A 15,738-nucleotide genomic window follows, 5' to 3' on the forward strand; every position below is an offset into this window, starting at 1 on the left:
CACCCAACTATACCCTCATCCAGATCATTAATAAAAATTACAAACAGCAGTGGCCCCAAAACAGATCCCTGAGGCACACCACTCATAACTGAACTCCATGACGAATACTTACCATCAACCACCACCCTCTGTCTCCTATCTGCTAGCCAATTCCTGATCCAATTACCTAGATTACCCCCAATCCCATACATCTGCATTTTCTGCAGAAGCCTTCCATGGTGAACCTTATCAAACGCCTTACTAAAATCCATATATACCACGTCAACTGCCTTACCCCCATCCACCTCTTTGGTCACTTTCTCAAAAAACTCAATAAGGTTAGTAAGGCACGACCTACCCGCTACAAAACCATGCTGACTATCTCTAATCAATTCATTACTCTCCAAATAACTATAAATCCTATCCCTAATAATGTTTTCTAAAACCTTGCCCACAACAGAAGTGAGACTCACCGGTCTATAATTCCCGGGGAAGTCTCTGTTCCCCTTCTTAAACAATGGGACAACATTCGCTATCCTCCAATCTTCCGGCACTATACCTGAGACCAACGATGACCTGAAGATCAGAGCCAGAGGCTCTGCAATCGCCTCTCTTGCCTCCCAGAGAATCCTAGGATAAATCCCGTCCGGCCCAGGGGACTTATCTATTTTCAAACCCTCAAGAATATCCAGCACATCCCCCTTATCAACTGCAATACTGTCTAGTTTACACCCCTGTAACCCAGTGTTCTCCTCAGCTACATTTATGTCCCCCTGCGTGAACACCGAAGAGAAATATTGGTTCAATGCCTCTCCAATCTCTTCCGGTTCCACACGCAACTTCCCTCTGCTGTCTGTAACTGGCCCTAATCTTGCCCTAACCAACCTTCTGTTCTTAACATACCTATAGAACGCCTTAGGATTCTCCTTAATCCTATCAGCCAAAGTCTTCTCATGTCCTCTTTTAGCCCTTCTTAACTCACTCTTCAACTGCCTCCTAACCAATCTAAAGCTTTCTAGTGCACTACCTGAGCCCTCAAGTCTCATCCGAACATAAGCCTCCTTTTTCTTTTTAACCAGCGAATCAACTTTTTTAGTGCACCACGGTTCCCTAGCTCGACCAATTCCTCCTTGCCTGACAGGGACATACCTATCAAGGACTCGCAGTAGCTGCTCCTTGAAAAAACTCCACATTTCGGACGTTCCCAGTCCCTGTAGTCTCCTAGTCCAACCTATGCTTCCTAATTCTCTCCTAATAGCCTCATAATTACCCTTCCCCCAGCTAAAACTACTGACCCGAGGTTCATGCCTATCCCTTTCCATCACTAAGGTGAACGTAACCGAATTGTGGTCACTATCACCAAAATGCACACCAACTTCCAAGTCTAGCACCTGGTCTGGCTCATTTGCCAGCACCAAATCCAATATAGCCTCACCTCTAGTTGGCCTATCTACATACTGAGTCAAAAAACCTTCCTGCACGCTTTGTACAAAAACTGACCCCTCTAACGAGCTAGAGCTATAGCAATTCCAATCAATATTAGTAAAGTTAAAGTCCCCCAATCAATATTAGTAAAGTTAAAGTCCCTGCATCTCTGCAAGAGTCCCTCAGAGTGGTGTTCTAGGTCCAACCATCTTCAGCTGTTTCAGCAATGACCTTCCCTCCGTCATAAGGTCAGAAGTGGGGATGTTTGCCAATAATTGCACAATGTTCAGCACCATTTGCGACTCCTCAGATACTGAAGCAGTCCACGTTCAAATGCATGAAGAAGATCTGGACAATGTCCAGGCTTGGGCTGACAAGTGGCAGGTAACATACACGCCACACAAATGCCAGGCAACGATCATTACCAACAAAAGACACGCTAACCGCCATCCCTTGATATTCAGTAGTGTTACCATCACTTAAAATCCCCCACTGTTAAAAACCTTGGCGGTTACCATTGACCAGAAACTCAACTGAATGCGCCACATAAACACAAAGGCTACAAGAGCAGGTCAGAGGCTAGGAATACTGCAGTGAGTAACTCACCTCCTAACTCCCAAAGCCTATCCACCATCTGCAAGGCACAAGAGTGTGATGGAATATTCCCAACTTGCCTGGATGGCTGCAGCTCCAACAACACTCAAGAAGCTTGACACCATTCAGAACAAAGCAACCCACTTGATTGGCACCAATCTACAAACATCCACTACCGATATTCAGTAGCAGCAGTGTGTATTATCTACAAGATGCACTGCAGCAATTCACCAAAGATCCTTAGAGAGCACCTTCCAAACCCACGACCACTTCCATCTACAAGGACAAGGGCAGCAGGGATCAGTTCTTAGCCCACAATTGTTCACTATTTACATTAATTTATATTAATTTACATCTATCATTCTAATGACCTGATGGAATGAACAGAATGTAAGGTTTCCAAATTTGCCAATGATACAAAGGTAGGTGGAAGGGCATGTTGTGATGAGGACATGGTAATTCTACAACAAGATATAGATAAACTGGGTGGCTGGATGAAAATCAGGCAAATGGAGTTTAATGTGGGGATGTGTGAAGTCATGCACTTTGGTTAACCAATCAAAAGGCAGATTATTGATCTAGATAGAGAGAAACTACATCTGAGTGAAGTACAGAGGGATCTAAGTATCCTTGTGCATGAATCACAAAAAGTGAGCAGGCAGGTCCAAAAGGTAGTTAAGGAGACACGCATTTATCCTCCGCCTCATTCCATTCCTACTCTGTGTCGCGTGGCACAGGCAGCAATCCCGAGATTACTACCTTTGCAGTTCTTCTTCTTAACTCCCTTCCAAACTCCCTATATTCTCCTTTCAGAACCTCTTCCCTTTTCCTACCTATGTCATTGGTACCAATATGTACCACGACTTCTGGCTCTTCTTCCTCCCACTTCAGGATATCTTGGACACGATCAAAAGCATCCCAGATCCTGGCACTAGAGAGGCAAACAACCATCCAAGTTTCTTGACGGCGTCCGCAGAATCGCCTGTCCGACCCCCTCATTATATCACTACTGCCTTCCTCCTCCTTTCCCTACCCTTGAGAGCTACAGGGCCGGATTCTCTGCCGGAGACACGGTACGGTCACTGTTGCTTCCCCCAGGTAGGCTGTCCCCCCACAACAGTGCTCAAACAGGGGTACTTATTGTTAAGGGGCACAACCACTGGGGTACTCTCTGGTACCTGAGCTTCCCCCTTCCCCTTCCTAACTGTGACCCACTTGTCTGCCTGCTGTGGCCCTGGTGTGACCACCCGCCTGTAACTCCTCTTTATCACCTCCTCACTCTCCCTGACTAGATGAAGGTCATCGAGCTGCAGCTCCAGTTCCCTAACGCAGTCCCTTAGGAGTCGCAGCTCGACGCACCTGGCGCAGATACGGATGTCCGCGAGGCCAGGAGGCGCCAGGACTTCCCACATCCGACACCGAGAACAACAACCTGACCTCATAATTCCGCCTTTCTTCAAATAACATAGGAAAAACTAAGAACTAAACCTACCCTGTCTCGCCCGTTTCCACCTAAGTCCGTTGAGCCAAAGCCCTTCAGCCTTCACTCTGCTACCTGCTCACTCCACTGCTTGCTAACAACGCTGCTTTTTAAACCTCACGCACACTACTGGCTGATTTCCGGCACCTGTGCAGTCAAAAAAAACTCAGTGAAAAAGGTAAAAAAAAACAATAAATCTCTTACCCTCAGCACTCCTGCCACGAATCACTCCCTCTTCTGCCTTGCTCCGGTCAACAAGGGTTAGAGCTCATCCCTCCAGCTGATGTGTGAATCTAACTTAAAATGCAGCATTTTTCAATACAGCAAGAAAAACAGGCTACGAAGCCTGCAAGGTTATACCTGTTCTCGCCTTAGCAAGAAAATTAAGACAGGGTGGGTAGTCAGAGGCATTTTCCCAGGCTGAAAATGTCAATTACAGTAGGGCACAGGTTCAAGGTGAGAAGGGAAAGTTTAAGGGAGATGTGTGGAGGAGTTTTTTCATGCAGAGAGTAGTGGGTGCCTGGAATGTGTTGCTAGAGGAGGCGGTAGAAGCAGGCACATTAACAACATTTATGAGGCATTGGATGGGTACATGAGTGGAGAGGGAATAGAGGGATACAGACCGAGTAAGGGCAGAAGTTTTTTTTAGTTTAGTTAGGGCATTGTGATTAGCACAGGCTTGGAGCGCCGAAGGGCCTGTTCCTGTGCTGTACTTTTCTTTGATGTGGAGATGCCAGCGTTGAACTGGGATGAGAACAGCAAGAAATCTCACAACGCCAGGTTAAAATCCAACAGGTTTATTTGGCATCACAAGCTTTCGGAGTGCTGCCCCTTCATCAGATGAGTAGAGTACTTTCATAGAACCATAGAATCCCTACAGTAGAGCAGAGTCTGCACAACCACAATCCCACCGAGGCCCTATTCCCATAACCCCACATATTTATCCTGCTAATCCCCCGACACTAGCATTCCTTTGTTCTTTGGAAGCAGCACATTGTTCAACTTCCATTTTTCCCATCAGCCTTCGAATCAAAATTACTGGGCTCAGACCCATTCTTACAGCATTAAAGCTCCCCCCCATCCCCCAAGTTAATTATTTATCCCCAATTTGCACAATGTTCACTATGCCCTAAATATTCTCCTACTGATATTTGATCCACTTGGCTCAGCTCACACCTAATAACCAGATTTAGTATTTCTACCTCTTGTTGGACTGGAAACACATCGTTGTAGAAAATTTTCAACACACTCCAGAAACTCTTTCCACTCTCTGTCCTTTACACTATTACTATTCCAGTATATTTGGATAATTAAAGTCCCTTAAAGTTACTCTATTTATTCTTGGAACTCTGTAACTTCCTTCAAAATTCCTTCCTCTGCATCCTTTCCACTTGGTGGCCTCTCAACTACACTGAGCAATGTAACTGCAACTTTTTTGGTTCTTGGTTCTAGACAAATAGATTCTGCCCTTGACCCCTTTGGGATATGCTCTCTCTCCTGCACTGCAATCATCTCCTTTATCGATACAGCAACTCCTCCAGTTCTTCCTCCTTTCCTTCCTGAATACCTTGTATCTGAGAATATTTAATAATCAGCCCAGCCCTTCTTTGAGGCAGATCTCCATTCTTGACACAAAATCATATTTTCACATGCCAATCAGCATTTGTATTCAATCCTATTATCCACATAATGTGCATTTATATACATGTATATAATTTTCTCTCTCTGAACCCACCAAATAACTTCTGTACTTCCTGGTGCACTTTGATGTTTCTTTCCACTATTTCCTCCTGGAACCCACACCCCTGCTAAATTAATTTAAACCATGCTTAATAGCACCAGCAAATCATGCTGCAAGAAATTCAGTCTCAACTCTGTTTAGGTGTAATCTATCCTGCACGTACAGATCCCATCTTCCCCAAAGCCAGTCCCAATGTTCCATGAATCTAAAATCCTCCCTCCTGCACTATCTTTCCAGTCACACATACATCTGCTTCTTGCTTCTATTTCTATACTCACTCGCATGAGATACTAGGAGCAACCCAGAGAGATTACTATCCCTGAAAGTTGGCACCCAGGTTGATAGGGTTGTTAAGAAGGTGTACGGTGTGTTAGCTTTTATTGGTAGAGGGATTGAGTTTCGGAGACATGAGGTCATGTTGCAGCTGTACAAAACTCTAGTGCGGCTGCACTTGGAGTATTGCGTACGCTTCTGGTCGCCAAATTATAGGAAGGATATGGAAGCATTGGAAAGGGTGCAAAGAAGATTTACCAGGATGTTGCCTGGTATGGTGCGAAGGTCTTATGAGGAAAGGCTGAGGGACTTGAGGCTGTTTTCGTTAGAGAGAAGATTAAGAGGTGACTTAATAGACGCATGTAAGATGATCAGAGGATTAGATAGGGTGGACAGTGAGAGCCTTTTTCCTCGGATGGAGATGGTTAGCACAAGGGGACATAGGTTTAAATTGAGGGGTGATAGATATAGGACAGATGTCAGAGGTAGGTTCTTTACTCAGAGTAGTAAGGGTGGGGAATAGTAGTGGACTCGCCAACATTAAGGGCATTTAAATGGTCATTGGATAAACATATGGACGATATTGGAATATCGTAGGTTAGATGGGCTTTAGATTGGTTTCACAGGTCGGCGCAACATTGAGGATCGAAGGGCCTGAACTGCGCTGTAATGTTCTATACTATGTTTGACATCTTGCTTGCTAATTTCCTACCTAACACCATAAATTCTGTCTGCAGGACCACATCCCTCTTTTTGTTCATGTTATTCATGCCAATGTGGACCATGACTGCTCATCCTCCCCTCCTCAGGGTTCTCTGCAGCTGTTCAGTTACAATCTTGACCTTTGGCACCAGGGAGGTAACAAACCATTCTCAATTCACATCTGTGGCTGCAGAAATATCTACTACCCTGACAACTGAATCACCCCATTACTATTGGTCTTCCTGGCTTCCTTGTACTTCCCACTGAACAACTGAGTGTTGCCAGCACCAACGCTGCCATGGACTTGGTGCTGGCAACACTCTCCAGAAAAACAATCACACTCATCAGCATTCATGGAATGTACTCAGCAAATGCCTGCATATTTCTACTTTGTCATCTCGTAGACTCTCATTGCCTCTTTCTCTACAAACTCTTAAGCTGCTGTGTGACCACACTTATAAACATAGAACCATAGAAAATTACAGCTCAGAAACAGGCCTTTTGGCCCTTCTTGTCTGTGCCAAACCATTTTTCTGCCTAGTTCCACTGACCTGCACTTGGACCATATCCCTCCACACCCCTCTCATCCATGAACCCGTCCAAGTTTTTCTTAAATGTTAAAAGTGACCCCACATTTGCTACTTTAGCCTACAGCTCATTCCACACTTCCACCATTCTCCGTGTGAAGAATCCCCCCCTAATATTCTCTTTAAACGTTTCTCCTTTCACCCTTAACCAGTGCCCTCTGGTTTTTTTCCTCCCCTAGCCTCAGTGGAAAAAGCCTGCTTGCATTCACTCTATCTATATCCATCAAGATCTTACACACCTCTATCAAATCTCCCCTCATTCTTCTACGGTCCAGAGAAAAAAGTCCTAACCTATTCAATTTCTCTCTAAAACTCAGCTTCTCAAGTCCTGACAACATCCTTGTGAAACTCAGCTTCTCAAGTCCCGGCAACATCCTTATGAACTATGCTATCCACGAATCCCTTAACCTCATGGGTGCACCTCATTACCGCCACCAAACCATAAACTTTACTTTTAATAAGATTTACTACTATTGGTAAAGGTTATTAATGCTAATAAACCCTACTAGTACCTTACTGGTAATAAACCTTAAAGGAAACTGATAAGACTTACCAGTTTTCAGTGGATAGGCATATGGATAACATTGGAATAGTTTAAGTTAGAGGGTCATTAGATTGGTTCCACTGGTCGGCGCAACATCGGGGGTGAAGGGCCTGTACTGCGCTGTAATGTTCTATGTTCTAGTTTACTCCCAGCTTAGAAAAGATAAATAGGAAATACTCACCAGTCAATCACTACCTGGTTCCCTGTCATCGACTTCTCATTCCAAACATGGCTCCGAATCTACAGACTGGCTATAGCTCACTGTTTTAAGCAACACTGCTGCTTCTTGCCACTCATATGTATTTCATATTTCATATCTGTGGCATGATAATGCCTAATATCAAATAAACTAACCTCCATATTCTGAATTGGATGGGTCAATGGACAACTCTTCTAAAGTAATTTTCACATAGAAGTGAGAAGAACCTTTTGAGAGAGGACTAGCTAGCTGCCTAAACAATAGGACTGAAAGAAGTATGACTTGTCCCCAAGTCAATGCCCCTGCAGATATCTGAAGCAGCCTTGCCAGAAACTATGGTTTCCTAACTTTTCTTTGCAAACTTATATTCAAGGTATTAAGATCCTAGAACTTTGCTCTCGGACCTTTTCACAGAATTGTTACAGTGGAGGTGGCAGCAATTTAGCTCACTGCATCTGCACCAGCTCTCTCAATGGGCTTGGGCAATTCAATTCATGTAACACACAAGGTAACCCCCCCTCCTCTTTCTCCGTTCTCCAACCCCCAACAAACTAACCTCCAAAGATATAGTCATTTTTTAAAATATTAAACACACAAATGTATATTCAATCACCTACTTCACTACATATTATTTTATACATACACATACATATTCAGATATGCACATGCTATATAGCAATTAAGCTCCTAAAAACCAAGTTAATTTAGTCAGGATGGCTTTAGCTCAATGTAATTAATTGAAAGCAAATCATGGACTTTTACAACAAATGTGATTTCAAATCATGACCATAAAAATCAAATGTTTTGCACGTTTAGCAATTTATTCCATTAATATATTTGTGACCCACTGTCCCAAAACAAAATTCTTGGTGTGAAAGTACATGACTGTATTTACTAATATAGAAGCAGATTATTTTTCTGTAAAACTATAGTACAAATCATAACCTGGTATTTTTGTATGAAATGCAATGCAGAGGCTACATCTTCTTACTGCACAATCCTTACTTCTTTGCAGTTACGTTTTAACATGACAAGGTCAATAGCCCATTCCTCTATCACATAAGATCATGTTTGATCTATATCTCAGCTCATTCCACTTCTACTTCTTTGGAATTAAAAATGTTGATACTAGTAAAGTATTCCTTCACTTCGGCTTTTCTAATTAGGAAACACACAAGCTGACATAAAAAAAAGCATTAAAGATTTACCTGTAGTGTGCAATTTTCATTTCTTTTCAAGAATTCCACGAATCTTTCCACAACACCAGCTGTGTTGATTACTTCATCAATAGGAGGATTTGGCTCTACGAATAAACACAAGGTTTCATAACAACAAGCTGAAGGGATTAAACAGGTGTGTTTTTTTAAAAATACATGTAATTTGAAATTTTCAAGCAGCCTTTATACATTGGTCCATTTACAAGAAAGGAAAATTATTCATGCACATATATTTAAAACACACCCACAGAGCTTTCCTTGCATGCTTGGTTTCCAATTTCAGCATGCGCTAGCAGGTGTTTGATTTGAATAATCCAAAATCTTTTAATTGAACTTGGGCTGACCTTTTCAATATGTACTTTTTTCAATATGTAATTCTATTGTGACGACCCATGTTCTTTTGGGGGAAAAATTACAATTTATCTTGGGGTGATGGTCCCTTTAAGAACTAGGTTTCTCCAGGATATGATTTCTGGTAAAGCACCTAGCTGCCAGTAAATGATCATGCGACCATGTTGCCTGAGAGATAAATAGAGGAAAAGGGGTCAATGTAAGTTAAATTATAAAGATAATTCCGTGTTCAAACAGTTTAGGTTTTATATCTGATAACAAATTGGCAGTAGAAGAGAAACCAAGCCCCGCTAAAGTTCAGTTGAAATTTGTGCCGAATCCTCCTACTGAAGAAATGATCAACACATCTAATGTTGTAGAAAGTTTTGTGGAATTCTTAGAAAGAAAAAAAAGATTTAAATCTCTTGTTGACTGAAGGACTCCCTCCAGTGTACTGGATTTAATGGTCTAGTCAAACTCAGAAAGACTGCACGCATAAGAGAAAGTTTTAGATGTAAAACTCCAGAGTTCAAGAATGGCAAGTTAGATGATTGATCAGACAGAATGAACAGCAGAGAATGACAAAATGGTTAATCAGAACAAAGAAATTAAAGTATGATTATAAAGGAAAAGAGAAAGTAAAGCAAGTGTTGGTCCTCTAGAGAGTGATAATGGGGCATTAATAGTAGATAATAAGGAAATGGCAGATGAAAGTAACAAATATTTCATTTCTTCTTCACTATAGAGGATGCAAAAACATTCCAGTATTAGATGTAAATCAAGAGGTGTAGAGAGAGGGAAACTCGATGAAATTACAATCACTAGGGAAACAATACTGGGCAAACTGCGTGCAGGCTGAATAGTCACACCATGAAGTTGTTCACATTGAAACATAGGCAGGTGGAGTATAAAAGCTGAGTATTACTTAAATTACTGCAGAGTTCTGATAAGCAGAGGGACCTGGGTGTTTTAATACACAGGTCACAAAAGGTTAGTATGCAGATACAGCAGGTAATTAAGATAGCTAACGGAGTGTATTCCTTTATTGAGAGGAACTGAACATAAAAGTTATGATAAAAGCAAAATACCGTAAATACTGGAAATTTAGAAGGATCCAAGGCTTCAGTTATACAGTGCATTGGCAAGATCTCATTTCAAATTTCGTGTGCAGTATTAGAATCATACAGCACAGAAAAAGCCCTTTTGCCCATCGAGTCTACAGTGACACATTAGAAACACCTGAACTCCCATCTAATCCCATCTGCCAGCACTTGGCCCACAGCCCTGAATGTTACGATGTGCCAAATGCTCATCCAGATATTTTTAAAAGGACGCAAGGCAACCCGAATCTGCATGCTCCCAGGCAGCACATTTCTAGGCTGTCACCACCCTCTGGGTAAAAAAGATTTTCCTCACATACCCCCTAAATGTTCTGCTGCTCAGCTTGGACCTTCGTCCCCTTGTAACTGACCCTTCAACTAAGGGGAATAGTTGCTCCTTATTCACTTTGTCCCCGTCTCTCATAATCTTGTACACCTCAATCAGATCGTCCCCAAGTCTTCTCTGCTCTAATGAAAACAACCCAAGCTTACACAATCTCTCTTCATAACTTAAATGTTCTGTCCAGTCAGTATCCTGGTGAATCTCCTCTGCGCCCCCTCCAGTACAATCACATCCTTCTGATAATGTGGTGACCAGAACAGCACACAGTTCTAGTTATGATCTCACCAAAGTTCTACACAACTCCAACGTGACTTACTGCTTTTGTAATCTATGCCTCATTAATAAAGGGAGGTGTCCCATATGCCTTTTTCATCAGCCGACTAACATGCCCTTCCACTTTCAGAGATCTGTGGACAAACACGCCAAGGTCCCTTGGTTCCATAGAATTTCCCAGCGTCCTACCATTCATTGAATACTTTCTTGTCAGATTACTCCTCCCAAAGTGTATCAACTCTAACTTTTCAGACTTAAATTCCATCTGCCACTTATCCGCTCGTTTGACCATTCCGCCAATATCTCAAAACATTCTGCTTCACTGTTAACCACCCATCCAATCTCGGTGTCATCGGCAAACTTACTAATGCCCCCCTCACCCCAAGTCTTCAATGTAATTTATATAAATAACGAGTAACAGAGGGCGCAACACGGATCCCTATGGTATGCCTCTGGACACTTTTGCTACCAAATAAACCTGTTGGACTTTAATCTGGTGTTGTGAGATTTCTTCCAGTCACTCAAACAATCTTGTTATCATCTTGTCTCCTATAACTGAGCCAGTTTTGAATCCATTTTATCAAATCCACTGCATCCCATGTGAATTTACCTTCTTCATGTGTCTCCCACGTGAGACATAGAAACATGCACAGTACAGACCCTTCGGCTCTCGATGTTGTGCCAAGCTACGTCTAAACCCAAGCTCAAGCTATCCCATTCCCTATAATTCTGGTGTGCTCCATGTGCCGATCCAATAACCACTTGAAAGTTCTTAAAGTGTCCGACTCCACTATCACAGCAGGCAGTGCATTCCACACCCCAACCACTCTCTGAAAACAAACTTAAATCATATGATCACTATCACAATATCACAGGAGAGAGGCGGGCCAGATCATTCTCTGGTAGAGGGGGGAGGAGGAGGAGGGAGGCCAAATTGTTCTTTTTTTTGGGGGGATGGATCTCGGATTGGGGTGGGGGGAGGAGGAGGGAGGCCCGATTGTTCTGTGGTGGGGGGAGAGGGAGGTCCCGATTGTTGGCCAGATTGCTCGGGGAGTGGGGATGGGGAGCAGATGAATCTCTAATGGGGGAGTGAGTAAGGCACGACAGTTATGTTGTAGGGGTGGGGTGATGTCAATGGAGGCCATTGCTCCCAGGCCTGATCTGCTTTTTGCAGCCTGGGAGCGATGGGGCAGGGGAGCATTTTTCAAATTTTTTTAAACTATGCTTGTGTAGTTGAAGGCTCCAATTGGAGCAGCAGCATTTCAGGTGCAATAAGTCCCACCCACAGTGCAATTCAGACTCCTGACTTTTTCAGGCTGAGTGGTTATGGGGGCGCCTGAGAACAGGTTTACAAGTTCGGATCTGAATCATGCCCAGATTCTGAACTTAGAAGAATCAAAATGGTAAAATTGGGCCCTTAATGTGGCTTAGATTCCTAAACTCTATTCATAAGAACATAAGAAATAGGAGCAGGAGTAGGCCATCTAGCCCCTAGAGCCTGCCCCTCCATTCAATAAGATCATGGCTGATCTGAAGTGGCTCAGTACCACTTTCCTGCTTTCTCCCCATAACCCTTAATTCCCTTGCCTACCAAAAACCTATCTACCCATGTCTTAAATATATTTAGCGAGGTAGCCTCCACCACTTCAACGGGCAGAGAATTCCAGAGATTCACCACCCTTTGAGTGAAGAAGTTCCTCCTCAACTCCGTTCTAAACTGCACCCCCCCCTTATCTTGAGGCTGTGCCCTCTAGTCCTGCTGTCCTTTCTGAGCGGGAAGAATCTCTCCATCTCTACCCTATCCATCCCCTTCATTATCTTATACGTCTCTATAAGATCCCCCCTCATCCTTCTAAACTCCAACGAGTACAAACCCAGACTATTCAGCCTCTCTTCATAGTTCAACCCCCTCAACTCCAGTCTCAGCCTAGTGAACCTCCTCTGCACTCCCTCCAAGGCCAAAATATCCTTGCGCAAGTGCGGCGACCAAAACTGCACACAGTACTCCAGCTGCGGCCTCACCAGTGCCCTGTACAGTTGCAGCAAGACCTCCCTGCTTTTATATTCAATCCCCCTCGCTATAAAGGCCAGCATCCCATTTGCCTTTCTGATCACCTGCTGCACCTGCAGACTGGGTTTTTGCGACTCATGCACAAGGACCCCCAGGTCCCTCTGCACCGCAGCATGTTGCAGCTTTTCACCCTTTAAATAGTAATCCCTCCTACTATTATTTCTGACAAAGTGGATAACCTCACACTTGCTAACATTGTACTCCATCTGCCAGGTCCTCGCCCACTCGCTTAGCCTATCTAGATCCCTCTGCAGACTTTCCACAAAGCTTCATCTGATGCCCCCTTCAAGATGCCATCTTTCCATCCTGCAGTAACTGACTCCTTAACTAATAATGCAATACCTCCTCCTCTTTCTTTTCCTCCCCTTAAGATTCTATATCCTAGAATGTTGAGTTGCCAATCATGTCCTTCCTTCAACCATGTCTCTGTGACGGTTACTATATCACACTTCCACGTGTCAATCATCACCCTTAACTCATTCGTTTTACCTGCAATATTCCTGGTGTTAAAGAAGACGCCATCTAGCCAGCTGCACTGGCTCTGATTTGTTTGTTTTGCTGTATGATTCCCTATTTACAGAAGGATGTAAATGCATTGGAGGCAGTTCAAAGGAGATTTATTAGATTGACACCTAGAATGAGTGGACTGTCTTATGAGGAAAGGTTAGAAGTAAGCAGAAGGACGGTGCAGGGGTATGGGGAATTACAAAATCAAAGGTAAAGGAGAGGGTATGAGTGCAGGTTAATGTTGAGGACATTCAACTAGTTAAAGGAGTAGAGGGTTCTGGAGAGGTTAGTAGCATTTCAACAAATGGGGTCCAGATAAAGGTTGGCATAAAGACATTTTACCTGAATGCACTAAGCATTCGAAACAAAGTGAATGAGTTGATGGCACAAATGGGTATGATCTAGTGGCCATTACAGAAACATGGTGGCAGGGTGACCAGGGCTGGGAACTGAATATCCAGGGGTATCAGACATTTAGGAAGGATAGACAGGAAGAAAGAGGAGGTGGGGTAGCTCTGTTAGTAAAAGATAATATCAGAGTGGTAGTGAGAGACGATATAGACTCCAAAGAGCAAAACGTGGAATCGTTGTGGGTGGAGATACGGAATAGTAAGGGGAGAAAGTCACTGGGCGTGGTCTATAGGCCCCTAAATAATAACTTTGAGGTGGGGAGGGCTATAAACAAGCAAATAATGTATGCGTGCAAAAACAGAACGGCAATAATCATGGGGGATTTTAATCTGTATATTGATTATATGACTCAAGTCGGACACGGTGGGCTTGAGGAAGAGTTCTTAGTATGCTGTCGGGAGAGTTTCCTTGAACAGTATGTTACAGAACCTACGAGGGATCTTAGATCTGGTACTGTGTAACGACACAGGTAGAATTAAGGATCTTCTTGTGAGGAATCCTCTTGGGATGAGTGATCACAATATGGTTGGATTTCTGATATAGATGGAGGGTGAGAAAGTAGGGTCCCAAACCAGTGTCCTCTGCTTGAACAGGGGGGAGTATGATAGGATGAGGGCAGAATTGGCCCATGTAGACTGAGAGCGCAGACTGGTTGGTAGGACAGCTGAGGAACAGTGGAGGATTTTTAAGGAGATTTTTTTCAGTACTCAGCAAAAATATATTCCAGAGAAGGAGGAGGACTGTAAGGAAAGGGATAAATAGCTGTGGATAACGAAGGAAATAAAGGAGAGTATTAAATTAAAAACCGATGCATACAGAGTGGCCAAAAATTGTGGGGAATTAGGAGATTGGGAAAGCTTTAAAAAACAACAAAGAATGACTAAGAGAGCGATAAAGAAAGGGAAGATAGATTATGAAACTAAACAAGCTCAAAATATAAAAAAAAGTAAAAGTTTTTACAAATATATAAAAAGGAAGAGAGTGGCTAGAGTGAATGTTGGACCCTTGGAGGACGAGAGGGGGGATTTAATAGTGGGAAATGAGGAAATGGCTGAGACTTTAAATGAGTTTTTTGTGTCGGTCTTCACAGTGGAGGACACAAATAGCTTACCGAATATTAACGAATGAAGGTTGGTAGGAGGTGAGGTCCTTAACACAATTACTGTTACTAACGAGGTAGTGCTTGGATAGACTAATGGGACTGAAGGTAGACAAGTCCCCGGCCCGGATGGAATGCATTCCAGGCTACTGAAAGAACTGGCAGAAGTAATAGCAGATGCGTTAGTAGTTATTTATCAAAATTCGTTTAACGCTGGCAAAGTGCCAGCTGATTGGAAAATAGCTACTATTATGCCACTGTTTAAAAAAGGAAGTAGACAAAAAGTGGGTAACTACAGGCCAGTTAGCTTACCATCCATAGTTGGGAAAATGCTGGAATCCATCATTAAAGAAGAAATAGCAAGACATCTGGAAAAGAATGGTTCAATCAAGCAGACGTAGCATGGACTCATGAAGGGGAAGTCGTGTTTGACGAATTTACTGGATTTTTATGAAGATGTGACTACTGCAGTTGACAGAGGGGAACCGGTGGATGTGGTGTTTTTAGATTTCCAGAAGGCGTTCGATAAGGTAGCTCACAAAAGGTTGCTGCAGAAGATTAGGATACACGGAGTTGGGGGTAAAGTGTTAGCGTGGATTGAGGATTGGCTATCTAACAGGAAGCAGAGAGATGGAATAAATGGGTGCTTTTCTGGTTGGCAGTTGGTGACTAGTGGCATGCCGCAGGAATCCGTGCTGGGGCCTCAACTGTTTACCATATACATAGTCAATCTGGAGGGAGGGACTGAGTGTAGGGTAACAAAGTTTGCTGATGACACGAAGATGAGTGGGAAAGCAAATTGTGTGGAGGACGCGGAAAGTCAGTAGAGAGATTTGGATAGGCTGAGTGAATGGGTGAGGATC

General features: G+C 43.2%; 1 protein-coding gene across 6 annotated transcripts in view; it reads right to left on the reverse strand.

The window, feature by feature from the left end:
* The window catches only part of LOC145357985 (importin subunit alpha-7), a 153,793-nt gene that overhangs the window by 68,197 nt on the left and 69,858 nt on the right, over nucleotides 1-15,738 (reverse strand). For all 6 annotated transcript variants that reach the window (XR_013889409.1, XR_013889408.1, XM_080211637.1 and 3 more), the window contains exon 5: nucleotides 8,733-8,827. Coding sequence is in view for 4 of the 6 variants with exons in the window: in XM_080211637.1 (XP_080067763.1) it covers nucleotides 8,733-8,827 (95 nt within the window). In the remaining 2 variants the exon portion in view is untranslated. The remainder of the gene's footprint in view (nucleotides 1-8,732; nucleotides 8,828-15,738) is intronic.

The sequence above is a fragment of the Carcharhinus amblyrhynchos genome, chromosome 24 (assembly GCF_965287045.1).
Source record: "Carcharhinus amblyrhynchos chromosome 24, sCarAmb.v2.hapA, whole genome shotgun sequence".
Classification (NCBI taxonomy): Eukaryota; Metazoa; Chordata; class Chondrichthyes; order Carcharhiniformes; family Carcharhinidae; genus Carcharhinus; species Carcharhinus amblyrhynchos.